Below are 16,820 nucleotides of genomic sequence, written 5' to 3' on the forward strand. Positions count from 1 at the left end.
ACGAGTCTCGTGAGGTGGCCTTACGGTTGCCATAGGTAGGAAACAACCTTGAAGGCACACAGCAACGGCAACACCATTTTTAACCTATTTGTTTTTTTCCTTTCAAACAGGGAAAAGACGTCTCCGGACAAGCCACCGGTGCTGACGGGAACCAGAATTTAGGGTTTTTACGATGTGTGCCATTTTCTCACCAACTCATTGCATGGACCTTGACTCAAAGACTTTGGAGGAGATGCCAGCACACATCATGCCAGGGCGGAGATGAAGACATCACCACGGATCCCCCTTTATTTTTGCATCTTGCTTGCTTTGCCACCAGACCAAAGAATTCAAGCTGCTGTGGATTTGGGGGCTGGCAGAAGTATGAGGGGTATTATAGGGATGAAAGAATCAAGGAACCAGTGACTGCGATGTGGCCAACTTGTTTCTAACAAGGCCACTTGTTCTCTGCCATTTTGCTCTGAGCAAACCTGGGTGATGCTGGAGGTTCCTGGAACCATTGCGTACGCCTTGAGGCGTTCAAGTCGACCTCGGTCTTTAACACGAATTGTGCGCACTGAGAAGAAAAGAAAAGCCATGCTGTTACCTTTTCCAGTTTCGGTGCGGTCCTGGGAAGAGTGTTGTCATTCGAGAGGAGCGGTAATGCCTGCAGCATGCATCCTTGGTTTGTACGATCGCTAGGATATTGTAATAAGAGGTGTACCCTCCTTATGTGACATCACCGCCACAAATAGGCATCTCAGGAGCAGATCTGTCCGACTAACCACCCCGAAGTTGAGCAACTTTGAGGTCGGTGGAGGAAAAACTATGGTTATACACACGAAACTCGCCTGGTGTCACTCTCTGCATCCCACGCCCAGCCAATGTGAACCTTCTCCACCGACAGGGTGCCAAATCTTGCCCACTTCCCAAAGAATTCCAGCCTGCTGTTTCTACGTCAAGCCAGAATGATGCCGGGGAACAAACCGTCGGACTGTCTTGGTGGTGATCCATTTTTGGGGGTCAGGTGAAGGAAAGAAAGGCAACTATTACCCCTACTCCTACTCCTCCAAGCAACTCTCCTAAACAAAGAAATGGCGGAGTAGGATTATCATACAATCATCACTATGTCATCTTTGAGGCGGGAGAGTGGGATGGTGCTTTTCAGGGAAATTGCCCTCTCCGACTCTACAGACGTCTCTGTTATTTTCTAAGCGTTCTTTTCCACTACGCAATTCTAGCGCTACTGTTCACTTTTAATTGCCGCGGATTCATCCTCTGGAATCCTGGGATTTACAGTTTAGGAAGGAGTGTTTTGATTTCTTGGCCAGAGCGCTCCAGTACAAATCCTAGGGTTTTGTAGGATCCAGGCATGGCAATTAAAGTGGGATCCTGGTGCTATACTTACATAGGATGAGAAGGTCCCTAGTCTCCCTATGTGGCAAAGAGCGTGTTGTGTTATGTTATGTGAGAGGCTGGCTGTATGTTTAATTTATTGTGTCGCTTGTTGTGTAGTCTTGCTGTCTTAGTACCTTCTCGTGGAAGGCCTCTTGCTTGTGATGTTTTACCCCTCAGTGGACCGTGTTGTTTTTTTCCATGTGCAGCTCTGGGAATAATAATGATAATAAAAAACCTTGCACACTTGCCTTCTCACAATGAATTCAGCCACCTCTGGTGGCGGTGTGTGCATCTGTGTTTGTGTCGTACACTTGCCTGATAGAGTGGCTGAGGATGTCTGTTCATTTATGATAAGAACTGATCAGCGCTTGCACACTTCTTTGCATTTGTGATGGGGGGGGAATTGATGCTCAAAAACGTACAATGTGGGGAAAACCAAAAATGAACCCATTTGTCCATTCCAATCCGGGGCTTTGAGTGATTTGGGGGTCCAGCTTTATATCCTTGTGTATTCCAGCATGTTTGTTGGGTTGCATTAGGGTTACTGTTTCTTCTTTGTTTTCATCACCAAAAAGCTGAATGAGTTACAGAGGGAAAAGACCATCTTTGCCAACGGAAGGTCTTGCGTCAAGGGAAGAATAACTTTCCTGCAGCTGAAAATGTAACTTACTTGAGATGCTGGCCTCCAATTTCTCTTTGACCACTGGTCTTTCATTTTCCTGTTGATGTGCTTTTTATTACGATTTTTTCCTCCGCCCTTCTCTCCCTCTTTTCTTTCCATTCCTGTTGAAAACCGTCCAGGATAATTCGGCACTTAATCGTAGCTGCGGAGTTGTCGTTCTTGGCCTTTGCCTTGTTGTCGTTCATTGCGCCTGACAACGAAAGGGAGACCATTCAAATGAATAAAATCAGCCTATTGTTCTGAAAAAGGGGAAGAGAACCTCGCACGGCTCTATATATAGCTGTACCTTTTTATTTCGTGCGTTCAGTTCTCAAGGCTTTTAATACCTGGAGTCTTTTTTAATTTTTAATTATTATTTCTTTTGCAGTCGCAATGGATGTTGTTGTGGTTTCTCTTTCTTCCACCTCTGCGCACAAAGAACGCAGCAGTTGGGAAATGTGGTGGAGTAGGAGAAAGTATTTCCCATGTTCTTCTCCTGCCCCAATATAGGGGTTTAGCCTGAGAAAGAGGTTAAGAGGTAACTTGATAGCCCTGTTTAAATGTTTGAAGGGAAGTCATATCAAGGATGGAGCAAGCTTGTTTTCTGCTGCTCCAGAGAACAGGACCAGGAGCAATGGATGCAAGCGACAGGGAAAGAGATTCCAGATCAACATTAGGAGGAACTTCCTGAGAGTAAGAGCTGTTCCGCAGTGAAATATACTATTTTGGAGACTGGTGGAGTCTTCTTCTTTGGAGGTCTTTAAACAGAGTCTGGATGGCCATCTGTCAGGGATGCTTTGATTGAGAGTTCCTGCATGGCAGAATAGGGTTGGACTGGATGATCCTTGGGGTCTCTTCCAGCTCTATCATTCTATGATGGTGTCTTGGTGCTCTGTGGTTCGGAGGTTTGCCACAAGTCGAAGTTGTTGTTAAACGCCTTCGCGTCGATCTCGACCCATGGCCACCCTGCGGATGAGACATCTCCAAGACCCCCTGTCCTTTGCTCCTCTGCCCAACTCCTGCAAACTCATGCTCATGATCTCTTTAATAGAGTCCATCCGTCTCACATGCGGCCTTCCTCTCTTTCTACTTCCCTCCACCTTTCCTGGCATTATTGTTTTTTCCAATGAGCCCTCCCTTCTCATGATGTGTCCAAAGTACGACGGCCTACTTTTGTCATCCTGGCTTCTAGGCTTGGTTTGCTCTGGGACCCATTTTGTCTTTTTGGCTGTCAATGGGACCCTAAGCACGCTTCTCCAGCACCACATCCCACATGCATTGATTTTCTTCCTGTTATCTTTCTTAACCATCCAGCTCTCACATCCATTCATTGTAATGGAGCATACAATGGCGTGCAGGATTCTAACTTTTGTTAGTTCTTTTCTAGTGTTCTAGTTCTCTGAAAGATGCCCTCCCCATTCGTAATCTTCTTCTGGTTTCCTCATTTGACCGCGAATAGGAAAGCAACAATCTGTCATGCAAAAACTGAACCTGGGCCCATGGAGGCAGAGGGCAAGCAAGCAAGCAGGAATGACCGAAATGCCTCTGGAGAGGAAAGGATCCCTAGTAGGAACCACAATGACAGAGAGGGAAATCTATCACGACAACCATCCGGCGTAAACCAAGCTGTGCCGCGTGACTAAACAAATTGTCATTAGGACAGAGTGCGGCGGCTAAATAGCGAGGGGACGATTGACAAAAGAAAGGGCCATTTGAATAAGGCAAACTGACAAAGCCGCTAATAAAGCCGTTGGAAAGGGAAGGGAGCGGATGACTTTCGTTGACAGGCCTTGCACTGCCGTATCTTTGCGAATAAGGTTTTCGGAGAGTATCGGTTCGCGCCGGCTGAAGTAGGGCATCCGTTTGCCACTTCTCCAGATGGTGTTACACACAGGTTTCTCTGTTTTATTTAATATTTGAAAACGTGCCAAACATCTTTCCTGGTGCGCTCCTGTCCCAACTCTGTACTTTGTTTCAGAGTGGCCATTTTGCGTGGTTGCCCGATTCTTAGTAAGATGGAAATCCTTGCTCATGTTTTTGCGTGCCAATGTTACTCCTAAACCGTAATTTCCCGTCTATCGCTGAACGCCACGGTGACCGCTGCGACGCCGACAACTCGCAATGTTAAAATGGTACCTCTGAATGACAATGTGGCTAGAAGGGAAAATTTGGTACCTTGGGACTTCTTCATTCTCTTCCCATTGAATCTTGCCCCACTCACACCATCTTTCCAGCATTTGAAAGGGACACAACAAACACCACAAAGCAAATGTTTCTGGAGTCACGGTGTCACCTGGTGCGGTGCGCAGCCCCTGCACCCTCCTAGCGACGCCTCTAGCTCCTGGCATTGTGTCAGTGTGTGTGTGTGTGTGCTTTTGTGTATGAGAGACAGAGAAAGACAGAGATTTCTAACCTTGTTATTGTGCAGCTCAGGCCTTGAGTTGCTCAAGGCTTCCAGTAATAGTGTGTGTGTGTGTGTGTGTGTGTTTGAATTATGGCCGTTCTCTCGGCAACGTTTAATTTTTCCTAAGCTGCCTACCAAGCAGCAGGGTTAGAATTGCTTTTTTGAAATACATGTGAGAAAACAGTAAGGCAGCCCTGACAGTGTCCTGCCTTAAGAAGGGTGGCAGGAGCCGAGCAACCCGTCACAAGGCGCTCTGCTGGGTAATCTCTCCAAATGACAGCTTACCACTGAGTGATGCATTGCAATTAGATGGAATTAACCTAATAAGGGCTGACGAAGCCCAGGACTGCCTCCCCCGCCCACCCACTTTGCCCTCTGCGCCGCACTTGGCCTGGCGTTGCCACGGAGGTGGGAAAAGCCAGCCAAGGGAGGCTTGTTCGGACTTCCTTGGGCAGGGCAAGTCTCTCCTCCAACTGACCGCCAATGATCCATCTGTGTGGCAAGACAGCGTACTGGTTAAAGAGCATCAGGCTTGGATTTGGGAAGATCTGGGTTCAAGTGCCCATCACCGAGCCAGGATGAAGCCCCTGGTGCCCATGGATCTGACACACAATCCTTCTGAGCCTGATCTACCCGACAGGGTTGCTGTGAGGAAGAGAACAGAGTTCTGATTCTCCCTTATAGCAATAACAATAGCAATAGCATTTACATTTCTATACCGCTTCATACTGAACTACCGTAAGCAGTCTCTAAGCAGTTTACAATGTGTACGCCAATTGCCCCCAACAAGCCAGGGACTCATTTTACTGACCACCGAAAGGCTGAGTCGACCTCGGAGCCCCTCAGGATCGAACTCACAATGCTGTGGCCGCAGGACCGGCATTTAACCACTGTGCCACCAGGACTCCAAAATGCTTGGGACCAGAAGTGTTTTGGGGTTTTGGAATACCTGCATTGGCACATATGGGCATGGTGAGATATCTCGGAGAAGGGATCCAAGCCCCAAACTTCATTTATGTTCCGTACAATTGAACCTGGCACTTTGGCGTGCAAAGCGGGAGCTCTGCCACTGAGCCATGGCTCTTCTTTGGTTCTGGTGTCCCTCCAACTCAAAAATGATGATCTCCGCCTGTCCAGGATGGCAGGTAAGCATGACAGCTAAGACTCTGGTTTCCTTTTTATTAGTTGCCCTAATTGACAGTGGGCATGTCAAGGCACAGCGGAAAAGAGGTGCCAGGAACCGGAGGATAGTTTGCGCATGAAACAATCTTCGCCCCCCCTTTCTTTCCCCATTAATCAGCTTCCATTTTCACTTGGCAGCTCGCTCATCCCACACCGCTTTGGCGAGGAGTGAGAATTTTCATGAGAAAGCCCTTGGGTCACCGTGACACCAGAAGACAAACACAACCATCGTAATTCTTGGGAGAGAAGGTGGAGGCAACCGGCAAGGCAGTGCCGAGACTGATTCGGAGCGTGCTTTTGCTCAATGCGGAATCTTAATCTAGGGGGTTATCCAGATGGTGAGAATAATCCCGGTGGAATCTGGGTTGAATCTTTGTGGCTCACATGCATTTCGAATGCATCCGATCAGGTTTCTTTTGCCAAGAAGAACCCACTTAACCCAGGATAATCGACATCAGGTCTTCCCCGGAGGGGTGATTTGCACATACACATATATATTAGTGTGACTTTGTAAATAACCTCACTCACACATTCTGAGTTTGTTGCCCATTCTATGGAACCGCATCTATATGCATCTCCGCGAATTCTGTGAATGCTCATACATGCCGGCATTCGCATAAAGATGGAGTCGATGATGCAAATGTAATCAAAGCACGTTCCAGGCATGCAGAGTTTTATCCTGGTTTAGCCCGGCTCTATCTGCACCAGTTATTCAAACAGCCAAGAATGGGAATGGGGTAGTGGTTTGAGTGTTGGGCAACAGCCCAGGAGTGCAGGTTTCAATTCCCTGATCAGCCATGGAAGCCCACTGGGTAACCTTGGGTGAGTCACATACTCTCAGCCTCAGAAAACTCCACGATAGGGTCACCTTAGGGTCGCCAAAAGTCGGAAACAGCTTAAGAGTTCCTGCATGGCAGGGGGTTGGACTGGATGACCTTTGTGGTCTCTTCCAACTCTATGTTTCTATGAAAGCATGCAACAACAGTGGACAGTGGTTAACATCCTACCATGAAGCTAATAATAAGGACTACAGTATCCATCTGTTTGGAGGCAGAGGTCCCATTCACTATAACAACGCAGCTGAGGAAGTAGATACAACTCTACGAAAGCTTCTGCGACAAGATCTTTGGCTCAGTTAGGGCCCAAACAGGCAGGACAAAATAAAACAGCGTTGGATCACTTTGGAGGTATGCTGTTTAAATGACACACGCATCTTAAGAGGCCAGAAACTGCACCAAAGCTGTGTTCCAGTCCTTGGGACTGGAGCATGACTTTGGCACAGCTTCTGGCCTCTTAGGACACATGCAGCATTTAAACAGCATACCTCCAAAGTGACCCGAAGCAGCTTTATTTTGGCCGGTCTGTTCAGGCCCTTAGTCTCAAAGGTGCTACAAGATCCCTTTGTGTCGCATGCTACCCGATTTGAGTTGCGTGTCGCAGATGGAGGGATGAAGTGTGCGACAGCGTCCTAGACGCATAGAAGTTTCCCAGCCCTGTCCTAAAGCTTTTGCCAACTGTGTTAAAAGTTCACGGAGAGCAGCAGGGAAGTGGGTAGACATTAGGTATATGCTTCATGAACTGGAGCTGGGAACCAAAGAATTAAAGCTTTTGACTTTCAGAACCAGATGGAGCTCATAATCCTTCTTCCATTCCCAGACTCCATTTGTAGTTGCATACCTTCCAGCTCTCCTGACTTAAACATTTTATGCCAGTGGGTTGGACTAGATGGCCTTTGGGATCCCTTCCAACTCTTCTCTGCTTCTATTATATGACGGCTCATTGACGCAGCATGTGTCAGAAGTAATGGATGTGAGTCACAATTCTATTCTGTTTGGCTCACACAAGTAAGAGAGGTAGAGAGAGAAAGATAAAATATAGGTGGAAGCTGGAATGGATCTATAAAACAGCAGGTAAAAATTATTGTTAAAGCATATGAGGCTCTTCCCTAAGAGGGAGGAATAAGATATTCTGAAGATGGATTGGATGGAGATGTATAAAATCATGACCTGTGGAGAAGGACGGGTATTTCTTTCGCCTCCTTTGTCCTATCATAATTCCAAGGCTATGGACTCAGATTGGGAATAAGTTTAGGATGGACAAATCGAAGCCATTCCCCACCTAATACAACTGATAACAATTCAGGAGAAGGAAAATTGGGCAGATCTTTCAAAGAGAAAGAAAGCAGCAAAACAGGTAGCAGGGATTTGTCTAGATCTAATGGAGAAAGCCAGGGTGGTGTAGTGGTTTGAGCATTGGGCTATGACCTTCAAATCCCAACTTGGGCAAGTCGCACACTCTCAGCCTCAGAGGATGGCGATGGCAATCCGCCCTCTGCGAAAATGGGGCAAGAAAACCCGATGATAGGTTTGCCTTCGGATTGCCATAAGTCCAAAATGCCTTGAAGGCACCCAATACCAACAGAGTCCAAAATGATCTGAAGGCATGTAACAAAGCCAGGAATGGCTAGGAGGCTCCCAATATCAACAGAGTCCAAAATGCCTTGAAGGCACCCAACTCCACCAACAAAGTCAACAAAGACTTGAAGGCAGCCAACACCACCAACAAGCTCCAAAATGCCTTGAAGGCATCCAGCCAGGTCAGGAATGCCTAGAAGGAACCCAGCACCACCAATAGAGTCCACAAGGACCTGAAGCCACTCACCACTGGCAAAGTCAGCAAGGACTTGAGGGCACCCAACACCAACAAAGTCCAACAGGACTTGAAGGCACCCAACACTGACAATGTCAGCAATGACTTGAGGGTACCCAACAACCCCAACAAGCTCCAAAATGCCTTGAAGGCACCCAACAAAGTCAGGAATGCCTACAGGGCAGCCAACACCACCAACAGAGTCCACAAGGACTTGAAGGCACCCACCATTGACAACGTCAGGAATGCCTAGAGGGCACCCAACTCTATCAATAGTCAGAAGGACCTGAAGGCACCCACCACTGACAGTCAGCAATGCCCAGAGGGCACCCAACACCAACAAAATCCAAAATGCCTGGAAGGCACCCAACAAAGTCAGGAATGCCTGGAGGGCAGCCAACACCACCAACAGAGTCCACAAGGACTTGAAGGCACCCAGCACTCACAAACTCAGGAATGACTTGAGGGCACCCAAGTCCAAAACAAAGGCACCCAACACCACAACTAAGAACACATTTCTCCAGTAGGGAAGGGCATGGAGTGGGAGGGCATGAGGGTGAGAAAAGAAAGGGGGGCAGGCTGGCAGTGGGGCAGCAGGGAGCCAAGAGGGCTGTGCCCACCTGTGCCCCAGCCTTCGGATGCCTCCGCTGCTTGCCATTTGCGCTGCCTAGTTGCCAGCTGGTGACATCACCACTGCCCACCCCCTGCCTCCTTTCTTCTCCTCCGTGCCGTTTTTCCCCTCCCTCCCTCCCTCCTTCCTTCCTTCCCTCCTTCCAAGGCAGCTACAAGACCATGAACGTCGGATCGCAGGTGCCAGCTCCCAGGACCATCTGAAACTCTCTCCTCCCTGGAGCTGGCATTGCATCCTGGGCATCAGGTGCCACCTTTCCCTGCCTGGATCTGGGGGCATTGCCTTTTTTTCCTCCCCTGGCCAGGCATCCCCTTTGTATGCATGACACTCCGCAAAGGGGAGAAAGCCACCATCAGCATCCAAGAACACATGGCCATTGACGTCTGCCCTGGACCCATCCGACCCATCAAGCAGATCTCGGATTACTTCCCCCGCTTCCCCCGGGGCATCCCTGCCACCCTCAGCCGCAGCAACAGCCTGAGGTCCTCCAGCAGCCAGCCAGCCAACGCCAGCCCTGCAGAGACCACCACCACCACCACCCCAAGGGAGGAAGATGAGGATGTGGACCAACTCTTTGGGGCATATGGGACAGAGCCCCAAAGAGTGGAGGTCCCTGCCCCTAGGCCCCCCAAAGAGAAAGAGGAGGAGGACTTGGAGGCTGAAGGCTACGAGTCCGATGACTGCAGTAAGTGCCACCTTGAAAGGGTGGGCATCGATCTGGGCAAGGGGTCCTATTGCCCCTCTTGGATTTGGGAGGGCTTGGCCAGGGTTGGGTTGAGTTCTTCTGGAAGGTCACAGCCAAGCTGGGAAGGTCAGCCAGTGGGCGGGTCGTGGCACAAAACTGGGTGCCAGGCTCCCTGGCAGTGCCAAGGCAGCCTTTGGCGCTCTTGAACCATCTGTTGCTTTGATGGGGAGTTCCTGCATGGCAGCAGGGAGTGGGACTGGATGGCCCTTTGGTGTTTCTTCTGACTCAGGTGTGCCAAAGCATGGGAAGCTGTGCCTGGCTCTTTTCTCCTTCTCCCTGGGCACAGGCGAGGATGGAGATGGCAGGTTTGAGTTGGCTTTGGGGGTGGGCAAATCCAGCCACAAAGAGGGCAAAATGGGTCCAAGCATGCGTGGGCATTTCTAAGGACTCCCAACCTGGCAAAAGAAAAGCTGCAAAGTGCCAACAGACCCCCTTGTTTTGGAGAGCCTGGCGCAATGCCCGACCCAGCATCTCTTATCGTTCTTTAAGAGGAGCATCTTTCCTTTTCTAGACACTTGGTCCAGATCTTGCCCCCTTCCCCTCCTGCTCTCTCTAGTTTTAAATGGTGTGTTTCCTTGCATGAACATGCTTGCGGGCATTACCTTTTGAAATAAGCACTTTCCTGTCTTTTTTCTTGGCGTGTTTCCTTTCACGCACATGCTTGCGTGCATTACCTTTGAAATAAGTGCTTTCCTCGATTTTTCATGGCGTGTTTACTTGCATGCACATGCTTGCGAACATTAGCTTTGGAAAAAATACTTTCCTGTCTTTTTTCATGGCATGTTTCCTTGCATGCGCATGCTTGCATGTATTACCTTTGGGGGGAAAAACACTTTCCACTACATTTTGTGGCATATTTCCTTGCATGCACATGCTTGCATGCTTGACCTTTGAAATAAGCACTTTCCTGTCTTTTCCCCCCATGGCGTGTTTCTTTGCATGCACACGCATGTGTGCTTTACCTTCGTAAGTAGATGTGTTTGTGTACCATAAACCATTACACAAAAGGGTTCCAAAGGAAACACAGAAATCAGATACATTATAAAAGTAGTAGGTTACCATCCCATAGCTAAAACCATCTGAAAACATTAACCTTATAGGCTCAAATCAAACTGTGTGCTTTGAAACATACACTTACCTGTCTTTTTTTTCATGGTGTGTTGCTTTGCATGTGCATGCATGTGTGCGTTACCTTTGAAATAAGCACTTTCCTATCTTATTTTTCATGGTGTGTTGCTTCACATGCGCATGCATGTGTGCTTTACCTCTGAAATAAGCACTTTCCTATCTTATTTTTCATGGCGCGTTGCTTTGCATGCGCATGCATGTGTGCTTTACCTTTGAAATAAACACTTCCCAGTCTTTTTTCATGGTGTATTTGCATGCATGCTTATATGCTTTATCTTTGGAAGGAAAAATACTTTCCTACAGTATTTATTTTTTCAGGGTGTGTTTCTTTGCACACATGGCTCTGTGTTTTACCTTTGTGAAAATGCACCCATTACCTCTGCAGTCCAAAACACCTTGCCATCCCTCCACCTCTGCTTCCTAAACCTCCTTGTTCGCATTCCCCGGTTTTTTAATCCCATTCTATCCTGGGTTGAATTCCCCCTGCCTTCCCTTTGCAAGAAGAGCAAAACATTCCTGTCCATCCTCTTTTCTTTCTTGAGCTTTGGGCTTTAAGAACCGCTTTTGGCTTCTGACTCTGGTTTCTCAATGTCATCGCACCTCCACCTTGGGCAGGTTGAACATGGCTAAAGCCAGCCACCCACCACTGCAGCCAGAGATCTTGCCCAACAACAACCCTCTCCTTGCTAAACCGACATGTATTTTGTTGTGGTTGTGTGCCTTCGAGTCCCTTCTGACATAGGGCCACCCTATGGTGGACCTATCCTGGGGTTTTCTTGGCAAGACTTGCTCAGAGGAGGCTTGCCATTGCCTTCTTGGATGGATGGATCTATAGGTGGATAGGTAGACAGACAGATTAGATAGATCTGTCTACCTATCCACCTATGTATCCATCCATCCAAGAAGACATTGGCAAGCCTCCTCTGAAGAATAGATAGATGGATAGATGGAAGGATAGGTGGATAGATATTTTAAAAAGCAACCCAAGGGTTCTGGAGCTTCCCCCTTTCCCTGGCAGTTCTTGGCTCTTGCAAAAAGACACCAGTTGCATATATATCTCCCTGTGAGGATGCCAAAAACGGAGGTGGCCTCGATGCAGGCCTGTTGCAGGGTTAGCAAAGACAATGTGCATTTGTGGATATGTTTGCACGTCTACGCATGTGTCACACTCATGGTGTCCGAAAGGGATGATGCATTTGTTTTAACGGGCAGAAATCTAAGCTGGGTATAGATCTGGGCACCTTGCCCTCTGCCCAAGCCTTTCCCCCCTCAGTATCTTTTCCTTCCCAAATGGAACTCCCCAAGGGGGAATCCTGCCAGCCTTAGGCAGGAGAGAAATCTTTAGGGAAAATAACAGTGTCATGCAGTTCATCCTATGTCACTGCCAGAGCTTGGGATTTTACAGTTGGCCCTTCTTATCCATGGATTCAAGCATCCACGGCTTGAAAATATTCCACAAAAGTATAAATTCCAAATAGCAAACCTTGATTTTGCCATTTGATATAAGTGACACCATTTTGCTATGCAATTGTATTTAATGGGACTTGAGCATCCATGGATTGTGTTATCCACGGGGGATCCTGGAACCAAACCCCAGCGGACAACAAGGACCCACTGCGTTTTATTTTGCCCCGAGAAAACAATGTTTTAAAACCTCTCAAGCTATGCTGCCTCCAAACCTAAACCTCCCAGGCCCTTGGGTAGATGCAGAGGGCTTGCAATGGTTGCAAACCTCCTTTTGCTTGCAATGAAGTGCCCCTTTCTACGTTGATGCACACAAACCAAAAATCTGCCAGGGCTGTTTGTTAAAAGGTCCATCTTCGAATTTGAACCAAGAGGCATTTAGGTTTCGGGCAGGTTTGACCCTTGCTATGTAAAGCGCTGTGCAATGTTAGTAATGATAATGATAATAATAATAATGTGGGAGGAAGAGGGGTCCGAGGAGGCTGAAACCCAGAATAGACCCATAAACATACAGCATGGGAGCTGGTTTTTAAGGATAGGGATCCTGGCAGGACCAAGAGAAATATTGGCTACTCACAGAAGATGCTGTCTGCTGTCGCTGAAACCCACCTTGGGCAAGTCACACACTCTCAGCCTCAAGGGATGGCAGCGGCAAAGCTCCTCAGAAGAAACCCCGCCAAGAAAACCCCATGTTAGGGTCGCCTTAGGGTTGCCATAAGTCAGAAACGCTAGGATGCTTTTTGTGTGGTCTGCGCATTCGTTTTGTCAGCCCTGTTTCTCTGTCTTGAGAAGCAGAAATTCAACTGGTGATGTGGGAATAATGCAGAGAAAGGCTTACCTGTTGAACTTTGCTTTCTTGGTCGCACGTGTCAGGAGGACACAGTCTCTCCGGCAGAAAGGAAAAGCATCTCGATGGATTGCCGCTGTGTGTATCTCCTTGCTGCTACGGTTTCCTCCCTCTGGTTTTTCCAAATCTTTTTTTCGGCCTCGTTCCTGCAAAACCAATTGGCACCTTTCTTTAGCTACAAAATGCATGGCCGTGGGGCTGGGTAGATGAAGTGGTGAGAAGGAGCCATATCTGTATTCATATCTTTGTTCCGCCATATTTTTTGGCTACTATGCTCGTCCTTGTTTTGCCTTACCTGTAAAATGGGCAGAGCTTGGACATATCTTTTTTGGGCATTGCAGATTCTAGAACCCCTCAACCAGCTTGGCTAATCCAAAACGTCCAACAAAGTCCCTTTCCAAGCTTGGAAAGTTGGGATAGTTAGCAGACTACATTGCAAGGATGACTTGGGCATAAACATGTTAGGCTGTGTTGCGCACTTGTGATAGATAGGATAGACCTCATTGAAACAGTTTGTAGAAAACCAGGTTCAATCCAATATTTTAACTGGTTTTAAATTGCCTTGGGCTGCCAGAGAAATAATCCAGTTTGACACCAACTCCTCTGGTGCCGCAACCAACTACAATTCCCAGAATCCCATAGCATTGAGCCATGGCAGTTCAAGTGGCGTCAAAACAGATTATTTCTCCATTGCGGAGGCAGCCTTGCTTTATGTCTTCACAGGTTTAATATGCTTTTGCTTTTAAAAATATATAGTGTTTAAAACTGATTTGATCATATGCTGGATTCCTGGAGGAAAAGATATGAGAAGCTGGCAGTTTGTACTTATAAAGTTCATCTGATCCACTGCTTTCTCTACTAAGGAGTTGCATGGGTAACAGTAAAATAAGAATTTTATTCCTTTTACATTATTTAATTCACGCATCTCAAGTCTTGCTTCAGATCTACTTATCTTTCAGAATTGGTGTTTGAATTCCAAAGGGAAAACGGTTTTCTCCAGCTAAGAATTGTTTTAGGATTTTTGCGGCCCTGCGAGGAAAGGAAAGAGGGACTGCTCTCCAGCTTCTGTCTTTCAGGAAAGTGGTAATATCCTCAGAGCAACCGGAAGGCAGTCCCAACCCATCAGGGACCATATGGGATTGTGCCACAGCATGTTTTATGCAACCAGGGATCACATGGCAATAATATCAAGGGGTGATGTGCATGAAGAACGGGCCACACTGGATATAACACCAATGCTTCCCCTTCTTTCTTTCTGGAAAGAGTTTATAAACGCGGTCCCAACCCATCAGGGACCACACAGGGTATGGGATTGTGCCGCAACATGGGATTACATAGAACCATACAGTTGGAAGAGCCACCCAGCCTAACCCTTTTGCCATGCAGGAACTCACCATCCAAGTACCCCCGACAGCTAAAGGAGGGCTGCGATTGTTCCGCCTTGCAATATCTTTGTCTCGTGGGCCGACTCCAGTTTGCTTACAGTAGGAAGGAAGGCTCTTAAGTCTGCAGGAGGAAGGAGGAGACCGGTTGAATTTCTCCTGGCAAGCGTTGCAAAAATCAGCAACCATCAGGATCCTCAAACATAGTATTATAGAATCATAGAGTTGGAAGAGACCCCAAGGGCCATCCAGTCCAACCCCCTGCCATGCAAAAACTCACAATCAAAGCATCCACGACATCCAGCCTCTTTTTAAAGACCTCCAAAGAAGGAGACGCCACCACTCTCCAAGGGCATGTGCTCCACTGTCGTAACAGCTCTTACTGTCAGAAAGATCCTCCTAATGTTGAGGTGGAATCTCATTCCCTGTAGTTTGGATCCATTGCTATTCTTCTATTCTCTGGAGCAGCAGAAAACAAGCTTGCTCCGTCTTCAGTATGACACCATTTCAAATATTTAAGCAAGATTATCATAATACCTCTTAAACTTCTCTTCTCCAGGCTAGGTCTTTCCTCATAGGGCCAATATCTAGGGCTGATTTGCACCAGGAATGGGCCACACTGGATATAACACCAATGTGTCTGTTTCCTCCATTTGAGGATCAGATTATACAGGTGGTCCTCTCTTGTCAGGGTTTATTATTACTATTATTACTATTATTTATATAGATCACAATGCTGCAGCACATCCTACCCAACCAGGGATCCCATCATGGAGCTCCATAGCCAGTTGGCTCCGATTCCTTTATCCAAGGTGGCAAAACAGGCGACGTTCTCAAGTGGGAAAATGCCAAAGGTGGTGGCGGTGGTAGTGGTAGTGGTGGCGAAATGGCAGAACAACTGTGAATTGTTCCAGCTGGCTGCTAGTTATTTCATAGGTCATCGCTTAGGTGGGGAATAATAAATGCTTACAGCTTGAATGGTGGCATGTTTTGGGGGCAAATGCCAGCAATGTGTTCCCCTCTGAACTTTCCCCGGAGAACATCAGGCTGCAAAATACAAAGCCCTCCCCAAACCCTTTCCTGGAAGAAGAGGTGGTGCGGCTAAAATTCAGTTGCGTACGGAAATGAGACCCCCATGGATCGAATAAGAAAAGCACATCTGGGAAGCGGAGGGAGTAGACCAGCAAAAAGGCCGACGGGGAATTAAATGCTTCATAGAACACCAGGTGTCTGTTTTGGTGAGGTTTTTTCCATTAGGAGATCTGCTGAATGTTCGTCTGCGTCTTTGAAAGCTGCCTAGACTCAAAGAAAAGCAGACCCAGACCCAGACTCAGATTCAAAACGTCCAAAGAAGGCTTCTGCCACATTGCAGAGTTAATACAGTATGACACCGCTTTAACTGCCACGGCTCCATCCTATGTAAGATATCAATGGCCTACTGTATTCTGAGGCCAAATAGTAAGCGTGCCCATCTTTCCGCACTGGGCACAACTTGTGTCTGTCTCCAGTCTGGAGATACAGGAGAAGTGTTCATTCTCTGTTGTTTCTCTGTGTGAGTCGCTGCTCTGCCCAGGAATAGTGATTCATGCAGAAATACACCATGAGCATTGGAGGTTAAGATATAGAGCGTTAAAGTAGCACAGAGATTGGATTCGGATCCTTATTGCTGGAGATAGTACCTTTGAGGATATTTTTAATAGTAGAAAACATGTATGAGACCACAAGTTGAACGTGGGTCAACGGTGTGATGTGGCAGATAAAAAGGCCAATGCAATTCTAGGCTGGATCAATAGACATATAGTGTCTAGTTCAAAAGAAGTAATAGGGCTACTCTATTTGGCTTTGGTCAGGCCTCACCTGGAATACTGTGTCCAGTTCTGGACATCACAGTCCAAGATGTTGAGAAGCTGGAGCATGTCCAAAGGAGGGCCACCAAAATGGTGAAGGGTCTGGAAACCATGCCCTATGAGGAAAGAAGGAGCTGGGGATGTTTAGCCTGGAGAAGAGATGGCTAAGAGGTGACATGATAGCCCAGTTTATGTAGTTAAAGGGATGTCATATTGAGGATGAAGCAAGCTTGTTTTTTGCTGCTCCAGAGAATAGGAAACAGAGCAATGGATGTAAGCTACAGGAAAAGAGATTCCACCTAAACGTTAGGAGGAACTTCTTGACAGAGCTGTTTGACAGTGGAAGACATTCCCTTGGAAAGTGATGGAGTCTCTTTCTTTGGAGGTCTTTAAACAGAGGCTGGATGGTCATCTGTCGGGGATGCTTTGGATGAAAGTTCCTGCATGGCGGAATGGGGTTGGGCTGGATGGCCCTTGAGGTCTCTTCCAACTCTATCATTCTA

General features: G+C 47.4%; 2 protein-coding genes and 1 long non-coding RNA gene across 5 annotated transcripts in view; 2 read left to right on the forward strand and 1 right to left on the reverse strand.

Annotated features, from left to right (window-relative positions):
• RPH3AL (rabphilin 3A like (without C2 domains)) overlaps positions 1-1,617 on the forward strand; it is a 29,603-nt gene extending 27,986 nt beyond the window's left edge. The window contains exon 9 of the mRNA XM_089494166.1: positions 111-1,617. Within this exon, the coding sequence (XP_089350292.1) occupies positions 111-145 (35 nt within the window). The 3' untranslated portion in view covers positions 146-1,617. The remainder of the gene's footprint in view (positions 1-110) is intronic.
• Positions 1-16,820, reverse strand: part of LOC149286438 (uncharacterized) — a 50,975-nt gene that overhangs the window by 27,589 nt on the left and 6,566 nt on the right. Inside the window, exons 2-3 of the long non-coding RNA XR_016277633.1 lie at positions 14,483-14,594; positions 13,080-13,234 (exon numbers count right to left, since the gene is read on the reverse strand). This is a non-coding gene — a long non-coding RNA (uncharacterized LOC149286438). The remainder of the gene's footprint in view (positions 1-13,079; positions 13,235-14,482; positions 14,595-16,820) is intronic.
• DOC2B (double C2 domain beta) overlaps positions 9,046-16,820 on the forward strand; it is a 67,605-nt gene continuing 59,830 nt past the window's right edge. For all 3 annotated transcript variants that reach the window (XM_089494164.1, XM_089494163.1, XM_089494165.1), the window contains exon 1: positions 9,046-9,589. In XM_089494164.1, coding sequence (XP_089350290.1) covers positions 9,226-9,589 — 364 coding nt within the window. In that variant the 5' untranslated portion in view covers positions 9,046-9,225. The remainder of the gene's footprint in view (positions 9,590-16,820) is intronic.

This window comes from Sceloporus occidentalis, unplaced genomic scaffold (assembly GCF_023333645.1).
Source record: "Sceloporus occidentalis isolate IW3139 unplaced genomic scaffold, rSceOcc1.0.p SCAF_69, whole genome shotgun sequence".
NCBI classification, from domain to species: Eukaryota; Metazoa; Chordata; class Lepidosauria; order Squamata; family Phrynosomatidae; genus Sceloporus; species Sceloporus occidentalis.